Source organism: Lathamus discolor, chromosome 6 (genome assembly GCF_037157495.1).
Source record: "Lathamus discolor isolate bLatDis1 chromosome 6, bLatDis1.hap1, whole genome shotgun sequence".
Classification (NCBI taxonomy): domain Eukaryota; kingdom Metazoa; phylum Chordata; class Aves; order Psittaciformes; family Psittacidae; genus Lathamus; species Lathamus discolor.
This window is the reverse complement of record NC_088889.1, coordinates 6,968,953-6,982,435: the sequence shown is the minus strand read 5'-3', so window position 1 is coordinate 6,982,435 and position 13,483 is coordinate 6,968,953. Positions and strand designations below refer to the sequence as shown.

Here is a 13,483-nt window from a genome sequence, read left to right as displayed (position 1 = left end):
GCTTACCTCTCCGAGGAGGAACCTCCCTCCATCCATCCTTGTCCATTAAGCTCTCTCCTTCTGTCTGATGGTAGGAGGGAAGGGGATCCATATCTTGTTGAACCACTTCCCTCTGTCCTTGCCTTAGGGTGTGGTTCCACCAATCTATTTCACTTTCACACTCTCTAATGGCTCTCAACCTTTCTACCTCCTCCCTCAGTTCAGCCACCTGCCTGAGCAGGTCATTTATTTGCTCACAGCGAACACAAGCAGTATCACTGGCTCCCTCCAACACAAGTGCCAGGCTCAGGCATTCGCTGCAGCCAGAGACCTGCACAGCTGCATGTCTGCAGGAAGGCTCAGTCTGGATACCCACATTAGTACTCACTGCAGCTTTCGATCGTGTTGTAACCATGATCTATCTGGTCAATCAATCCGTCTACGTCCCTCAGCACTCCTTCCCCCTCCTGTACTCCAGGCGAGTCCTCTCGATGAGGCGGTTGGAACGCTGCCAGCCTCTGCTGCTGCTAGTGTGTTCGTACCTCATCTGTGCTTTCAGAAGGGCTCGATCCCGTGCTGCCAGCGCCGGCAGGACACGGCAGTTCCGGCCTCGGAGGGCCGAGGCCCGGGCAAGAGCAGGCCGCCGGCACGGAGGGGCCCCGTTCACACTGCTCCGCACAGGCCGTTCGCTGCGCGCGGCCGGGCCGCTGTTGACCGTTAGCGCTGCCGTTGCCCCGCGCGCAGGCCATGAGGGGCCTCGTGCCGCGGAGCAACGCGGGGGCTACAGCGAGGAGCGGCCCCGGGACCCCTCTGACCCGGCGCTTGGAGCGCCCCGGGGGGCTGTACCGGCGCGGTACCGAGCTCGGACCGGCCCCCGGTGGCCCCGTTTCCCTTCCGGGGGCGGTGCCGCAGGCGGAGGCCCCCAGCCGGGCTGCAGGGGAAGCGCCCGCCCCTGCCGCCCCCGGCGCGGTAAGATGGCGGCTGCGGCTCAGGCGCTGAGCGGCTCCGGGCTGCTGCTGGCCGCCGCTGCCCTCGCCCTCCTGGCCGTGGCCATCGGCACCGACTCCTGGTACGAGACGGACGCGAGGCGGCACCGTGAGCGCTGCCGCGGCTTCGGCCACAAGCGCAGCGACCCGCCCGGCTCCATGTCGGCGCCCAGCTCTCACCTGCCGCTCCGCGCCCGGCCCCCCCGGGCCCTGCTGCCCGGCCGGCCCCCGGCCCCTGCCCCGGCAGCCGCCGCCGCCGCCGCCCTGGACTCGCACTGCGGCCGCCGCTTCAACTCCACCGTGTCGGGGCTCTGGAGGCGCTGCCATCGCGCGGGCTACGAGCCGGACAGCGAGGAGCTCATCCGGAAAGGTGACGGGGAGCGGGCGGGGGGCGGGCGGCTCCGGCCCTGCCGCTGTCCGTGGTGCTGAGGCCGCGGTCCCGCTGCTGCGGTTGCTCGGGACAGCGCGGGTGCAGCCCCGGGTGTCCCCGGCTGGGCCGGTCGTGAGGGAAGCGGCGAGCGTTGGCCCCGGCCCGATCACGGGGCTTGTACGCGTCCCTTTCTGCTTTAAATGCTGCAGTGCTGGGTGGGACCGTGTCCTCAGAGAGCCCCTTCTGCGGCCCAGGGCAGGGCCGGGCTCTTGAGTGAGGAGGGCTCGGTAGGCATTTTCCTACCCCTGACACCTTCGTGTTACTGAGCGCTGAGAGCCTTGTATATAAACAAGTATTGTTTATGGCTCTGTGGTGCCTGTAGCTAGGGGAAAGAGACCTGTTGTTCCTGTTGTAGCATGGGGGAGTGCTCCTTGCTGCAGTGGATTGCCAGGCCTTCACTGTGACAGATGTCACTCAGGGCTTCTGGGGTGACAGGACAGAAAACTGCAGATCTTCTGTTGTGGCACATGGCACAGAGCCAAGCAGTTCAGGAAGTATTAATAAAATTGCTAGACTGGATGGTAAAAATTATGTAGTGGCCTCACCCATTAAGGCAAAATAAGCAATGTCTAAACCATCATTTTAGATGTTTTAGATGCTTAGGATAAGAAATGTCATGTATGGTTAATGATAAATAACAGGACTTATTGTTCCAGCAGGTACATATTAGGACAGGGAGAGTAGGAGTTGGGAGAAGTGCTTCCACTCAGGCACAAAATGGAAATGCTATCTTAAGAAAGTGGGAGCAGTTCTTCAGTGTGGCTTCCAACTGTGACGCCAGTCCTGCACAGCAGAGGATGGATAGACTGGCACTGTGAAGCTCAGCTCATCTTTGTCCGTTCTTTCCAGTACGCAGCAGTGACTCTTGTAGCAACTCTAGTGCTGTGTGATTAGCTTCTTTCTCTATTTAATCTCTTAGGATCCATTTTAGCGCTTTCATTTCCACATTGGTCTCATTTCACTAAAAGGCAGCTCATTAATTTCTTTCTATTAATTGTGCCTGTCATGTAAAATATTTATCAATTTTTTTTGCCTCACATCAAGCTAGATGTCTTCAGTGCCCATTTAGCTTAGCAAAGACTGGGGGAAGGGATAGGAAGTTTGGTCCTCAGTACTTACGTTTTTAAGGTATTTTCCCATTTAAGGTAATGGTGAGACAGAGACACTAGGGCCTGCATTGTGCATGCACAAGGGCATTATAGGGTGGTGAATGATCTTCCTCAGGGTCTGATGTGTAAAACTCCATGGACTCTAAATCCAAAAGGTTCTCCTACTTTCTTTTTCATTACAGCTGTCCTAATAAAAGACCTTGCCTTTCCCTACAAGCCTTGCTTCCCTCATTTTCTTTGCCTATTGGGTCTGCAGTTGCTACTGTAAAGATTTATGTGTCATCTTATAGAGGGAAATTATTAATAATAGTTCTTGTGGAGTCAGATCTTTAAATAGATACGACTCTCTTCTTATCCCTTCCCCTGACCTGCTTTACTAGCAGCCTTGCCTTGCTCCTGCTGCGTGTCTCTTTTCTCTGACAGCTGTGATTAAGCAGCCTTTTCCCTCTGACACTCAGGTGTGGCTCTGCCTGAGTTGTGCTCTCAGGCACAATACTAGGGCTGGGGCTTCCAAAAGGAAAAAAATGGGTGTTTTTTTCCCTGTGTGAGCTGAAGATCACTATGTGCACCTCTGAAAGGCCTACTTTCTCCTCCATTTGCACTAAGTTTTCAGCCAGCATTTTGGTGATGTGCGAAGCCTTCTTATATTCCTAATATTCCTTAAACTGCAGATTTTTATAGGGTTTTAGTGACGGAGGAGTAAATCTTTTGGTGACAGGCCAGGGGTAATTTTGGCTTGGGTTTATATTTATATTCTCCTTTTTTCTAGTACCTCTGGAATAAGGCTTCTTTCCTTTCTGGGTCTCTCATGAATTCTGAATACATGACTAATAAATACCCTTATCCATTTAGATAATGCCATGAATTTCTGTCCTAAGCTGCTGTTAATACAAAGCAGCTCTGCCTAAACTTTTATACCTGAGCCTTTTAGCTGATGACACATATACATGCATACATTTCTGTGGTTTTTAAATGTAAAATATTTTCACTTCATCTATTTAAAAGAAAAAAGCAGGAGTCAAAAAATGTGGTGCAAAGCTGGGAGGTGGGAAATGGTGAAATGTAAGAAGCAATGATGTGTGGGATTTTTCTTAAAATGCAAAATCACTATTTTGGAGCTGTGAAACAAATAGAGAGTTTCGTTTTAAAAATACGATTAAGAAGGCAAAAGAAGAGAAAATGTACAAACTAAATGGGGGAAATGGAGATTAGCAAGCAGCAAAAGATAGCAGCCAAAGAACTGAAACACTGCTGGGGAAACTTAAGAGGATCTGTGTGTGTGAAGGGAGGGACTGTGAGTGTAAGAACTTGAGCAATATGCATCATCTTATAGAGCCTGTGCTATGTGGGTTACACGCTGGATAACTGATGAGGCAACAAAAACCTTTTGCATGGAGAATTCTTAAGCATCGAGGTCCTGCAGGAATTTGTTATGTTCTGTTTAGTGATCTTCTCTATTAATATGAAGAAAGTGTTGCTTACAAAATGGTGACAGCAGAAAATGATTCATTGGGAAAGATCCATTCTAATAGGCTGCTTTGGATCACTTGGTGGGCTTGATGCTTTGGATAGCTTGAACTGTATGTATTTTAACACCAGCAAATGGAAGGAATTAACAAAGAAAAGGTTCAACACTGTTATTAAGCTGGGGCTTTCACTGCTTTTCAAGCTTGCTCTGAAAACACTGTGGTGAAATGGTATATCTCACATTTACTGGGCAGAAATGACTGCTTAGTACCATGATGTAGCTGAGAAAGTGAGAACCACTGGATGCTTAAGCAGAGGAACACATCAGTTTGTGGCAGTAGTGAGGCCTTTGAGAGAAAACTGCTCAGTCCTGGTGCCTGTCCTTCCCATTCTTTCCAGCTGGTGGTCAGTTACAGGAGTGACTGTTAGGTCTGTAGAACATGTATTGTAGTGACATATTTAATAGGTAGTCTGTTAGGTAATAGCTATTAGTAAGTATGATCTGTAAGTAAATATGATCTGAAAGAGTTATCATGGTGTTTTAAAGGAAGGTTGATTTAGTAGCCATTGGGTGACGATGTGGGCAGAGTGTTCCCATAGCTGTGACGCTCTCCACAGTCCTGGCAGAAATGGTAGGAGTAGGCCAGGGAGCTTCAGTGGCCACTTGGTCCTGGGCTATGAGGGGAGGGAGGGCCAGACCTCGTGGTAGCTCAGTGTTAACTGCACATGGCTGCTCCCTGGCCTTGCTCATGATGAGGAGGAGAGGGTCTCTCCCAGCTGTGTGAGAGCCAAACTGCTCTAAGATAGGACTGCGCCAGGTAGAAGAACTGAAAATGAGAACCCCTCCATTCCCTCCTCATGACACCGGCACATAGGCAGTGTAGAGAAGAGAACCTGCATGTTTCAAAGTCAGAGAGAGACAAAAGCTAAACTGAAAGTTAGGGAGTGCTGAAGCCAGGATTACAAATGGAATATGTCACAGCAGGCCTGAATCTGGGTCTCCAGGTGTCTGGCAGCTCAGGGACAAGGGGCCTGTTCTCTGCCTGCATCTAGCCAGCATCCTCTGATCTTTCCCAGCCTTTGTGTTCAGTCAGAAGGCAGCGCTTGTCCAGGTACACTCAGATGTAGTGTCCCAAGAGTTGTAAGGGAGTACAGAAGGGGAACATCTCTGCATTGCAGTCCTGAGGGGGGAGAAAAGCCCTCCTTGAGTACAAACTGTGAGAAAACAATGATGGCAGTGGGAGGGCACAGGGATGTGGCTCAGCCATGACAGTGTCAATGTGACACTGACGGGTGCAGTTCATTGCCGCTTATGTTTATTTTTTAATCAAGAAGACCACACACAGAGTACATCTGCATAGTGTTCTTCTAATGCCATAAGAAATGCCAGGATCAGGCTGCCTGGGTAACCTTTTCTTTGTACATGTGCTTAATGGAAGTTAATGACATGAGCGCCTGCCCCCTTCTGTTCTGTATTCTTATCGTACTAGTGTGCCAAAAAAGACAATGCTCAGTAACTTGTTGTTCACCACATGACTCCATTCTATTCAAGCCCTTGCCTGAAGGCCATGTTTTTAATTTTGGCAGGCTTTCTTATGGTGCTTCTCATGTGTGTCCTAAACAAACCAAAATGACTTTGCTAGTGGGGTTCTGAAGTGGAGGGCAGGATGCTGTCCCCATTTTATAGGCTGTGATTTAAGGTATGCAAGGGCTTAGGACAAAGGACTTATAGGAATACCTTTGAAATATCTTTGACTATCATTTTGAGACTGGGGTTTTAGGATTGTTTTTTTCTCCTTTTTTCTTGAGTACTTGGAGAACAAGGTGTTGTATCACTCTAAGTGCAGCCCCTGGAGAAACTGACTATATCATAGAATCATAGAATAGTTAGGGTTGGAAAGAACCTTAAGATCATCCAGTTCCAATGCCCCTGTGATGGGCAGGGACACCTCACACTAAACCATCTCACCCAAGGCTTTGTCCAACCTGGCCTTGAACACTGCCAGGGATGGAGCACTCACAACCTCCCTGGGCAACCCATTCCGGTGCCTCACCACCCTAACAGTAAAGAACTTCTTCCTTATATCCAATCTAAACTTCCCCTGTTTAAGTTTTAACCCGTTACCCCTTGTCCTGTCACTACAGTCCCTGATGAACAGTCCCTCCCCAGCATCCCTATAGGCCCCCTTCAGATACTAGAAGGCTGCTCTGAGGTCTCCATGCAGCCTTCTCTTCTCCAGGCTGAACAGCCCCAACTTCCTCAGCCTGTCTTCATACGGGAGGTGCTCCAGTCCCATGATCATCCTTGTGGCCTCCTCTGGACTTGTTCCAACAGTTCCATGTCCTTTTTATGTTGAGGACACCAGAACTGCACACAATGCTCCAGGTGAGGTCTCACGAGAGCAGAGTAGAGGGGCAGGATCACCTCCTTCGACCTGCTGGTCACACTCCTTTTGATGCAGCCCAGGATACGGTTGGTTTCTGGGCTGCGAGTGCACTCTGAAGCCGGCTCATGTTCATTTTCTCATCGACCAGCACCCCCAAGTCCTTCTCCGCAGGGCCGCTATGAATCTCTTCTTTACCCAGTCTGTAGCTGTGCCTGGGATTGCTCCAACCCAGCTGTAGGACCTTGCACTTGTCGTTGAACTTCATAAGGTTGGCATCAGCCCACCTCACAAGCGTGTCAAGGTCCCTCTGGATGGCATCCCTTCCCTCCAGCATATCAACCGGACCACACAGCTTGGTGTCATCGGCAAACTTGCTGAGGGCGCACTCAATCCCATTGTCCATGTCAGTGACAAAGATGTTGAACAAGGCCGGTCCCAACACTGATCCCTGAGGGACACCACTTGTTACTGGTCTCCAGCCGGACATTGAGCCATTGACCACAACTCTTTACATGCAGCCATTTGTGTGCAGGATTAGAGATTCACTGAGAATATTGGAGGAGAGAACTGCAGATGCAGAATCTGGCCGTGGTTGCCTGGGTGCATGCTATGATTTTCTGGTAGGAAAGTGGATAGGGATTGAGCTGAAGCATCACCTTCACTTTTTGCCTCATCCCTGCCTACCTGTTTCAGGTAATTAGCACTTGGAATTCTGTGCAAGAAAGGATTAGGAGTGAAGTTTTTAAACCAGAGGCAGAATGAATTGATATTTGAAAACTTCTAAATAACCAGATTTGCATAAGAAGGTGGAGAAGTTTTCCTTTTAGTCTACAGGTAAACTCTGGTAATAACACAGAGCAAAGATTTTCTCAGTGCTGTTTTAACTGTATAGTCCATTGCTTTGATCATAAGGGATGTACATCTCTAGTCTTTGATTTTTACTTTAATGAGCTGTAAAAGTAATAATCCTTGCTCTTATGTAAAATACTTCTTCATATGTAGTGTTTTATAATCAGACTATGTGTGTGGATCTTTCTTTTCTTGAATCCAGTGCACTGTAAATTAAAACCTCATGTCACTAGTTTGTACCATATACATGTTTCTCAACAACACATGTAAATCATGTCAACATTGAATTTGGCCAACAGTTACAGGCGAGATGTAATTAGATACTGTGATGTGCTGTACATGGCCTAAGTTCTTCATGCAGATGTGTACAGAGCATTTGCATGTGAACTGGCGTTCTCTGTTGTGTTCCTGGTTCGTTTGCTGAAGCAGGACTACAGACTTGCGAAACCACAAAGAGGGAGCATTGCTCCAGGGCATGAGGGTGAAGGGCAGCAACTCTGTGTGTCACCAGGTCAGTACAATCCCAGTGAACAATGTTAGAGGATAAAATAACAATTCCCACTCCTGTGGGAGCAGCACAAAGCTCATTTTCTCTCCTGGGCTTTCTGGTGTCTTTTGCAAAGCTCATCATTGAGGCTGCAGTTCCCTGTCACTGGTTGCTCAGCAGCTTCCTTAGCTCACTGGCCAACTGATTGTTTCTGAGTGGTTCTTCTGCCCCAGCATTCAAATAGTGGTAATGATCCTATAGCCATTGTTTAAGGGGAACTTTCTGTACTATTAAGCTCTTTCTTTCACCTTTTTGGCTGTTCTCTTCCATCCCACTACCCATGTTTATTCATCCCCCAGGCCCTGGCTTTATTTTTAACAGGGAGGTAAAGGCGCCTTCCTCTCCTTCCACTCCCTGGTATCTGCTCTGTTATCAGTTATTTTTTAAACTAAAACTCCCTTTAAAGAAGAGCGTGGATGTAGGTTCACATTTCCATCTGGGTACACTTCTCTTTAAGCTGTGGAAATGGAAATGCAAACAAGCCTAACTTGGAATGGAAACAAGCCTACTTGGGTACTACTGTTCATCAAAAGTAAAGCAAACTGCCACTGACTACTGGAGCGAATTCAAACTTTTCTCCCATAAAGCTCACTTCCCAGCATCTACTCAAAATTTTCAAAGTGATTCAACTCTGTCTTCTTACAGACAGAGCAGTGCTGTTTGTTAGTACTCAGCCACGTTCTTGCCTCCTCAGCCATCCCAAAGAGATTGTACCAGTTACTTTAGGAAGCTTCTGGAGCTGTTTTTAGTGACTGTTGTTACTGTTTACCTTTAACTGTTCCTTCCTGGAGCCTGCCTGGGTCAGCACCTTGCCCCCTGTTTTCAGCAAGGCTTCATCCCCTCCTAATCCCCAAGGCTTTTGATGTAAATAGCTCTCTTTTTTGGCTTATGTTTGCTCTGCTACGGAGCTAAGGCTGTGTGAGCGCTGCTGGGCAGCCAGCGCGGCAGCAAGTGCAAGGCACAGGGGTTTCATGCTGTTTCACACTGTCTCTCTTACAGGAGTTATTCAGCGCTGCACTGCTGTGAAGTACCACTACACCTCCAGCTCTCTGCCTCGCAATTTACCCATCAACATCACTAACACCATCCGGCAGGATGAGTGGCACGCACTCCGTAAGTAGCCTGCAGGAGTGTTTGGCTTACTTAATGCCGTAATGCAGTGCCAAGTGTGGGCTCTCACTCAGCCACCACTGGGTGCTAAGCATAAATACCTATTTGTTAGTGAGGAAGGGCAAGCAGCTGACAGTGTAATCTGGGACATGAGACCTGGAAGGGTTTAAGTGGTGAATTCAGGAATACAGGCATGTATTTAGTGTGTTGCACAATGTAATCATCTGGGAACAGGCAATTCCTAGCCAGTTTACAGCAAAGGTAATCACCAAACAGTCTGTATGTATCTTGTTGCATTTTTCTGTGCACGTACCAATGACCTGGTGCAGCTCCCTGGCAACCAGCTCTTATAGCCAACATTTCAGTTTGTCTTTGCAACCTCCTGTTACCAGCTCCTGGCCCACAAACTGCCTCATCCCCAAGTCCTTCCCACACAGATGACTGACCTGTAGCCTGTCACTGAGAATGATTTAATCATTTTTTTCTGCTCCTGCTTCTATGTTTGTTTTCTGGTCTGTTGCCTCCCATAATTCTGCCTGGCCCCTGCCATGTGAGCCTCAGTGCTGAGAAAAGCCAGCTAGAGGCTGAACTAGGAGACAAGAACAGCACTTTGATTATGGATGACAAAGTGCTGTTCATATCAGTGGTGCCCAAGGTTAATTTTAGAGCTTGTTACTGGAGTTGTTCCCATCATACTGTATTGATCTGCTGTCTGCTGCTGTCCTCCCACTAGTCCTCTTTTCCGTTCAAAGTATCTGACTTCCATGCACTTTCCTTTAGTTCTCTTCAGCATCCCCTCACGTCTTTTCTATTTTCTGCAGACACTCACTCAACGAACTCCATCCCAAAGTAACACACCACATGAAAAGCCAAAGCCCCTGCAGTACTAACAGTTACAAATTGTTGCTGAATGCATGATATCCCCCTTCTGTCCCATCTTGGGAAGTATTTAGCTGGTATTCCTCTTGATCAGGACAGGAATGCCCTCTAGCTGTAAAGTGCCCAGCAGAAGAGAGTCAGGTTAGGTGGATTCCATGAGTTTCAATGTAATGGGCCCACTATCTATCTCAAAGAAGCTACAGGAGAAGGAGTCCATAGGTGAAGTAAAAACGTTAGAAGCAGCAAATCTAAATCTCGCCCTTGGCTGTCTTGTCTGGCTGCTACTATCTTCATGTCTTCTTTCTTGCTTTTCTTCTTTGTCTTTCCTCAGATCTGCGGAGGATGACAGCGGGCTTCATTGGCATGGCAGTGTCCATTATCCTGTTTGGGTGGATCATTGGTGTGCTGGGCTGCTGCAAACAGCAGGAGCTCATGCAGTATGTGGCTGGGCTGCTCTTCCTAATGGGAGGTGAGAGCCTTTTGCTTCTACTCCTGAAGTCCCCACAGTCAGTATTGTTGGCTGGGGAGGTGCTCTTAAAGTCAGCCCACAGCAAACACAAGAAGCAGTTCTATAGTGCAGCACCCCAGCAGCACAGTGCAGTTACCACTGGCCAGGACCTGTGCTTGCAAGGATATTTGCATGCCCCCGCTGTATGCACACATGCCTTCTGCTCTGGAGAGGTGATGTGTGGCCACAAAGACACAATGAGCATAGTCCTCTTGCTTGATCTGTGTGTGGAGCCTGCGGCTCCTGTCAGACAGCTCAGCTGTTTTCCTTCGGGAATCTTAACAAACAAATAAAGCAATCAATGTAGAGTGCCTTTCTGCTGCCCAGAGATGCTTGCATCTTTGGGTAACAGCGAAGTCTAAACCCAGCCGAGCCTGGAGAACACTGACCTAGGGGTAAGGACATTAGCTCAGTGCTTGCCAAGGGTGCTGGGTTGCTGCACAGAAAACCACCCTGCTGACACAGTGTGATGCTAGGAAGGCTGAAAGCTAGGCTTGTGCTGTCCTTGCTCATCTTATGTGCTGCTTAACTGCAGGTTCCTTTGGGAACATTTTCATTTCTTTATAGCAGAACAGTGAGAGAGGAAAGTAGCGTAAGTGGAACAGGTAGACTGGGGCCCCATTGAGTGCTCTGCACTTATGGTGATGGGCACCATACACGTAAGTACTGCTATCAGCAGTAAGAGCTGTTATTAATATTTAGACAGAGATCCAGAGCTGGAGGAAATAAAATGATCACCTCAACCTTGAGCCTGGTGTATATTAGACATACTGGAGAGCCTTGTGTTATATTTCTTTAGCTTTTTCTGCTCCTCTATGCTCAGTGCTTAAGGAATGTGCAGCAGGTGACAAAAACCTGTGCGCTGTCTTTGGAGCAAGCCTGGATGTTCCAAGTAGAAACCAAGCACAGCTGCACTTTGCAGCCCTGGGTTTCAGCTATTCATCTTCCATAGGAGAGACTGCCCGAGTCCTGTCTGAAACCTGGTGACATTAATCATTGGACATAAAGTCTCGGGAGACTCAAAGCGTGATGAACTACACATGACTTGAGTTTGAAATAGCAACAGAGGGAGCTAAGGCAATACTGGTTATGTGTGAAGTACAGGCCTACATATTTTGCATCCCAGCACCACCACCCCACCTTGTAAGAAGAGTGACTGGTAAGACTACCAAAAAACCCTGGGTAATTCTTGATTTTGAAAACTCATGACTTTGAAAACACCTAGGGGAAAAAAACCCAGGATTATTAACCTGAGGGCAGCGTAGAACCCTCTTGCTTTTCTCCTGCAGGTACATGCTGTATCATCTCACTCTGCACATGCGTAGCTGGGATCAATTTTGAGTTATCTCGCTATCCTCGTTACGTCTATGGGCTGCCAGAGGACATCAGTCATGGCTATGGCTGGTCCATGTTCTGTGCCTGGGGGGGCCTGGGCCTCACCCTGCTGGCTGGGTTCCTCTGCACATTGGCCCCATCCCTCAACACTTCGCGGGCATCCGTACAAAAACCCAGACAAGAAAATGGGGCTGTGTGACCTCGGCAGGAGTGAGGAGAGACTCTGGGAAGCGCAGCCTGGGCAGAGCTGTGGGTTAACACCAGGAAGAGGCAGAATGTCAGCGTGTGGAGAGCAGTGCCATAGCTGTGGAAACACCAGCCTGTGGGATGCTGCTACAGCCTCCAGGCGCGGACACAGACATTGCAAGTAACTCCAGGTTTGAATTATTGGTGATTTGCTCATTGATGGTTTAAGGGGGACAGTTCTTTTGATTTGTTTTTCTTCTGTTTACAAGGGATTAAGTCCAAGGCTGTGTCTTTTTTTGTGCTGTTTTTTGAACTGTACCTCCATGGTCCTGTTATTGTCCAGTTGTAAGGGATGTTTACGCACCAACTCTAGTGCTGCAGGTCTGTGTAATTCAGACCCAAATTAGGGCAAGGAGCTATGTGAAGTTGGCTTGAACACTTTTGCAACAGGCGTGTCTAGTGTTGGCTCAGGCCATCATTTCCCAAAAGAACCTTGATCTAAGCCGAGGTTTAGGCCAAAGAATTAGCCCATTCTTAGTATTAATTAATTTATATCAGAAATCTGTTCTATTCCATGCTGTGGTATCAGCTATTTACTCACTACTAAGGCTGTTTCCAAAAGGAGACGGCTGTAACTGAGCAGCAAAAGAACTCTTACTGGCTTTAGGAAAGGAGGGGAAAGTTATCCTCAGCTTCTTACACAGGTAAGGTTACTCACTTGGCTAACTACCATACCCTCATTTTAACAGGGAGATGTATGCAATGTGCAGCTTAAATTATTCCACTAGAGAGGGTGTATTTCTGAAAGTATGTCATAGTTTGAGCTGCTGGGATTAAACTTCAGCCCCAACTAATTTGTGGGTGCAACTCCTGTTCTGTGAAAGGAGATGAGTAATTCCCCCTGAGCTCAAACAGCAGTACTGCTAAAGCAGCAGATGTACAACCCCCTCTCTCATATTAACATCCAAAGGAACCACAGTGTATTTTCCTCAGGAACGTGTGGCTTCTGCTCACTTCACCACTTGCCCTTTCTAATGTCAGATGCCCCCTGAGCACAGCACATCTAGAACATAAACACGCTGCAGGAACAAGCTCCCTCTCCAAAATGAGCAGTGAAGAACCAGTGCAAGTACTAGGGCTAACTCAGGAACATCAGCCAAAGTACTCTGGGGTGCATTTGTCTTTCATTCATCTATTCTTTCTTCCCTCACATCCCCATCCCTCTCCCAAGTGTCCAAAAACTGCACAGGTAAAGATGAGATGGCCAGCATTTGGAGATGTTTACATTGTATTTAAAATACAATACAGTGGCATGTAAGATACTTAATGCTAAAGTCAGTGTATTTATGAAAAGTGTAATTTTTAAATGGAAGTTGTAATTCACAACTGGTATTAAAAGTACTGAAAGACTTGTTCAGTGGATGAAACCTTCAGTTCTTTCTGACTAATTACCAACTGATTCACCAGAGATCTCACATCAGCGATGGTGTTAAAGCTTCCAGAGTTGAAGTGAAATGACAAAGTTAAAACATGAATCATGGTCACTTCCCCCTTGCAAAATGGGTGTTCAGAAGTTTCAAAGACTAACAAAGCTGTACAGTCTGTTCACTAACAGGCAAAACCAAGGCTGCTGTCTGAGCTGCTGTTCATCCACTTCAACATACACTTACTTACTGCAGTATAACCTGTTGGTCCTCATTCAGAAGCAGCA

The 13,483-nt window shown here is 47.9% G+C and overlaps 1 protein-coding gene across 1 annotated transcript; it reads left to right on the top strand.

The window, feature by feature from the left end:
* The first annotated feature begins 897 nt into the window (after positions 1-897).
* Positions 898-13,189, top strand: LOC136016160 (transmembrane protein 178B-like). Its single transcript, XM_065682917.1, has 4 exons — positions 898-1,335; positions 8,754-8,867; positions 10,075-10,212; positions 11,541-13,189. Exons 1-4 carry the CDS (start codon positions 954-956, stop codon positions 11,783-11,785), a joined length of 879 nt encoding a protein of 292 aa, XP_065538989.1. The 5' UTR covers positions 898-953; the 3' UTR covers positions 11,786-13,189.
* Positions 13,190-13,483: the final 294 nt, after the last annotated feature.

Excerpts from the sequence above, each read along its gene's own strand:
- LOC136016160 (XM_065682917.1), top strand. The coding sequence starts at position 954 with ATGGCGGCTGCGGCTCAGGCGCTGAGCGGCTCCGGGCTGCTGCTGGCC. Across the intron at positions 1,336-8,753 it reads CGAGGAGCTCATCCGGAAAG|GAGTTATTCAGCGCTGCACT; the intron begins GTGACGGGGAGC and ends TCTCTCTTACAG. Across the intron at positions 10,213-11,540 it reads GCTGCTCTTCCTAATGGGAG|GTACATGCTGTATCATCTCA; the intron begins GTGAGAGCCTTT and ends TTTCTCCTGCAG.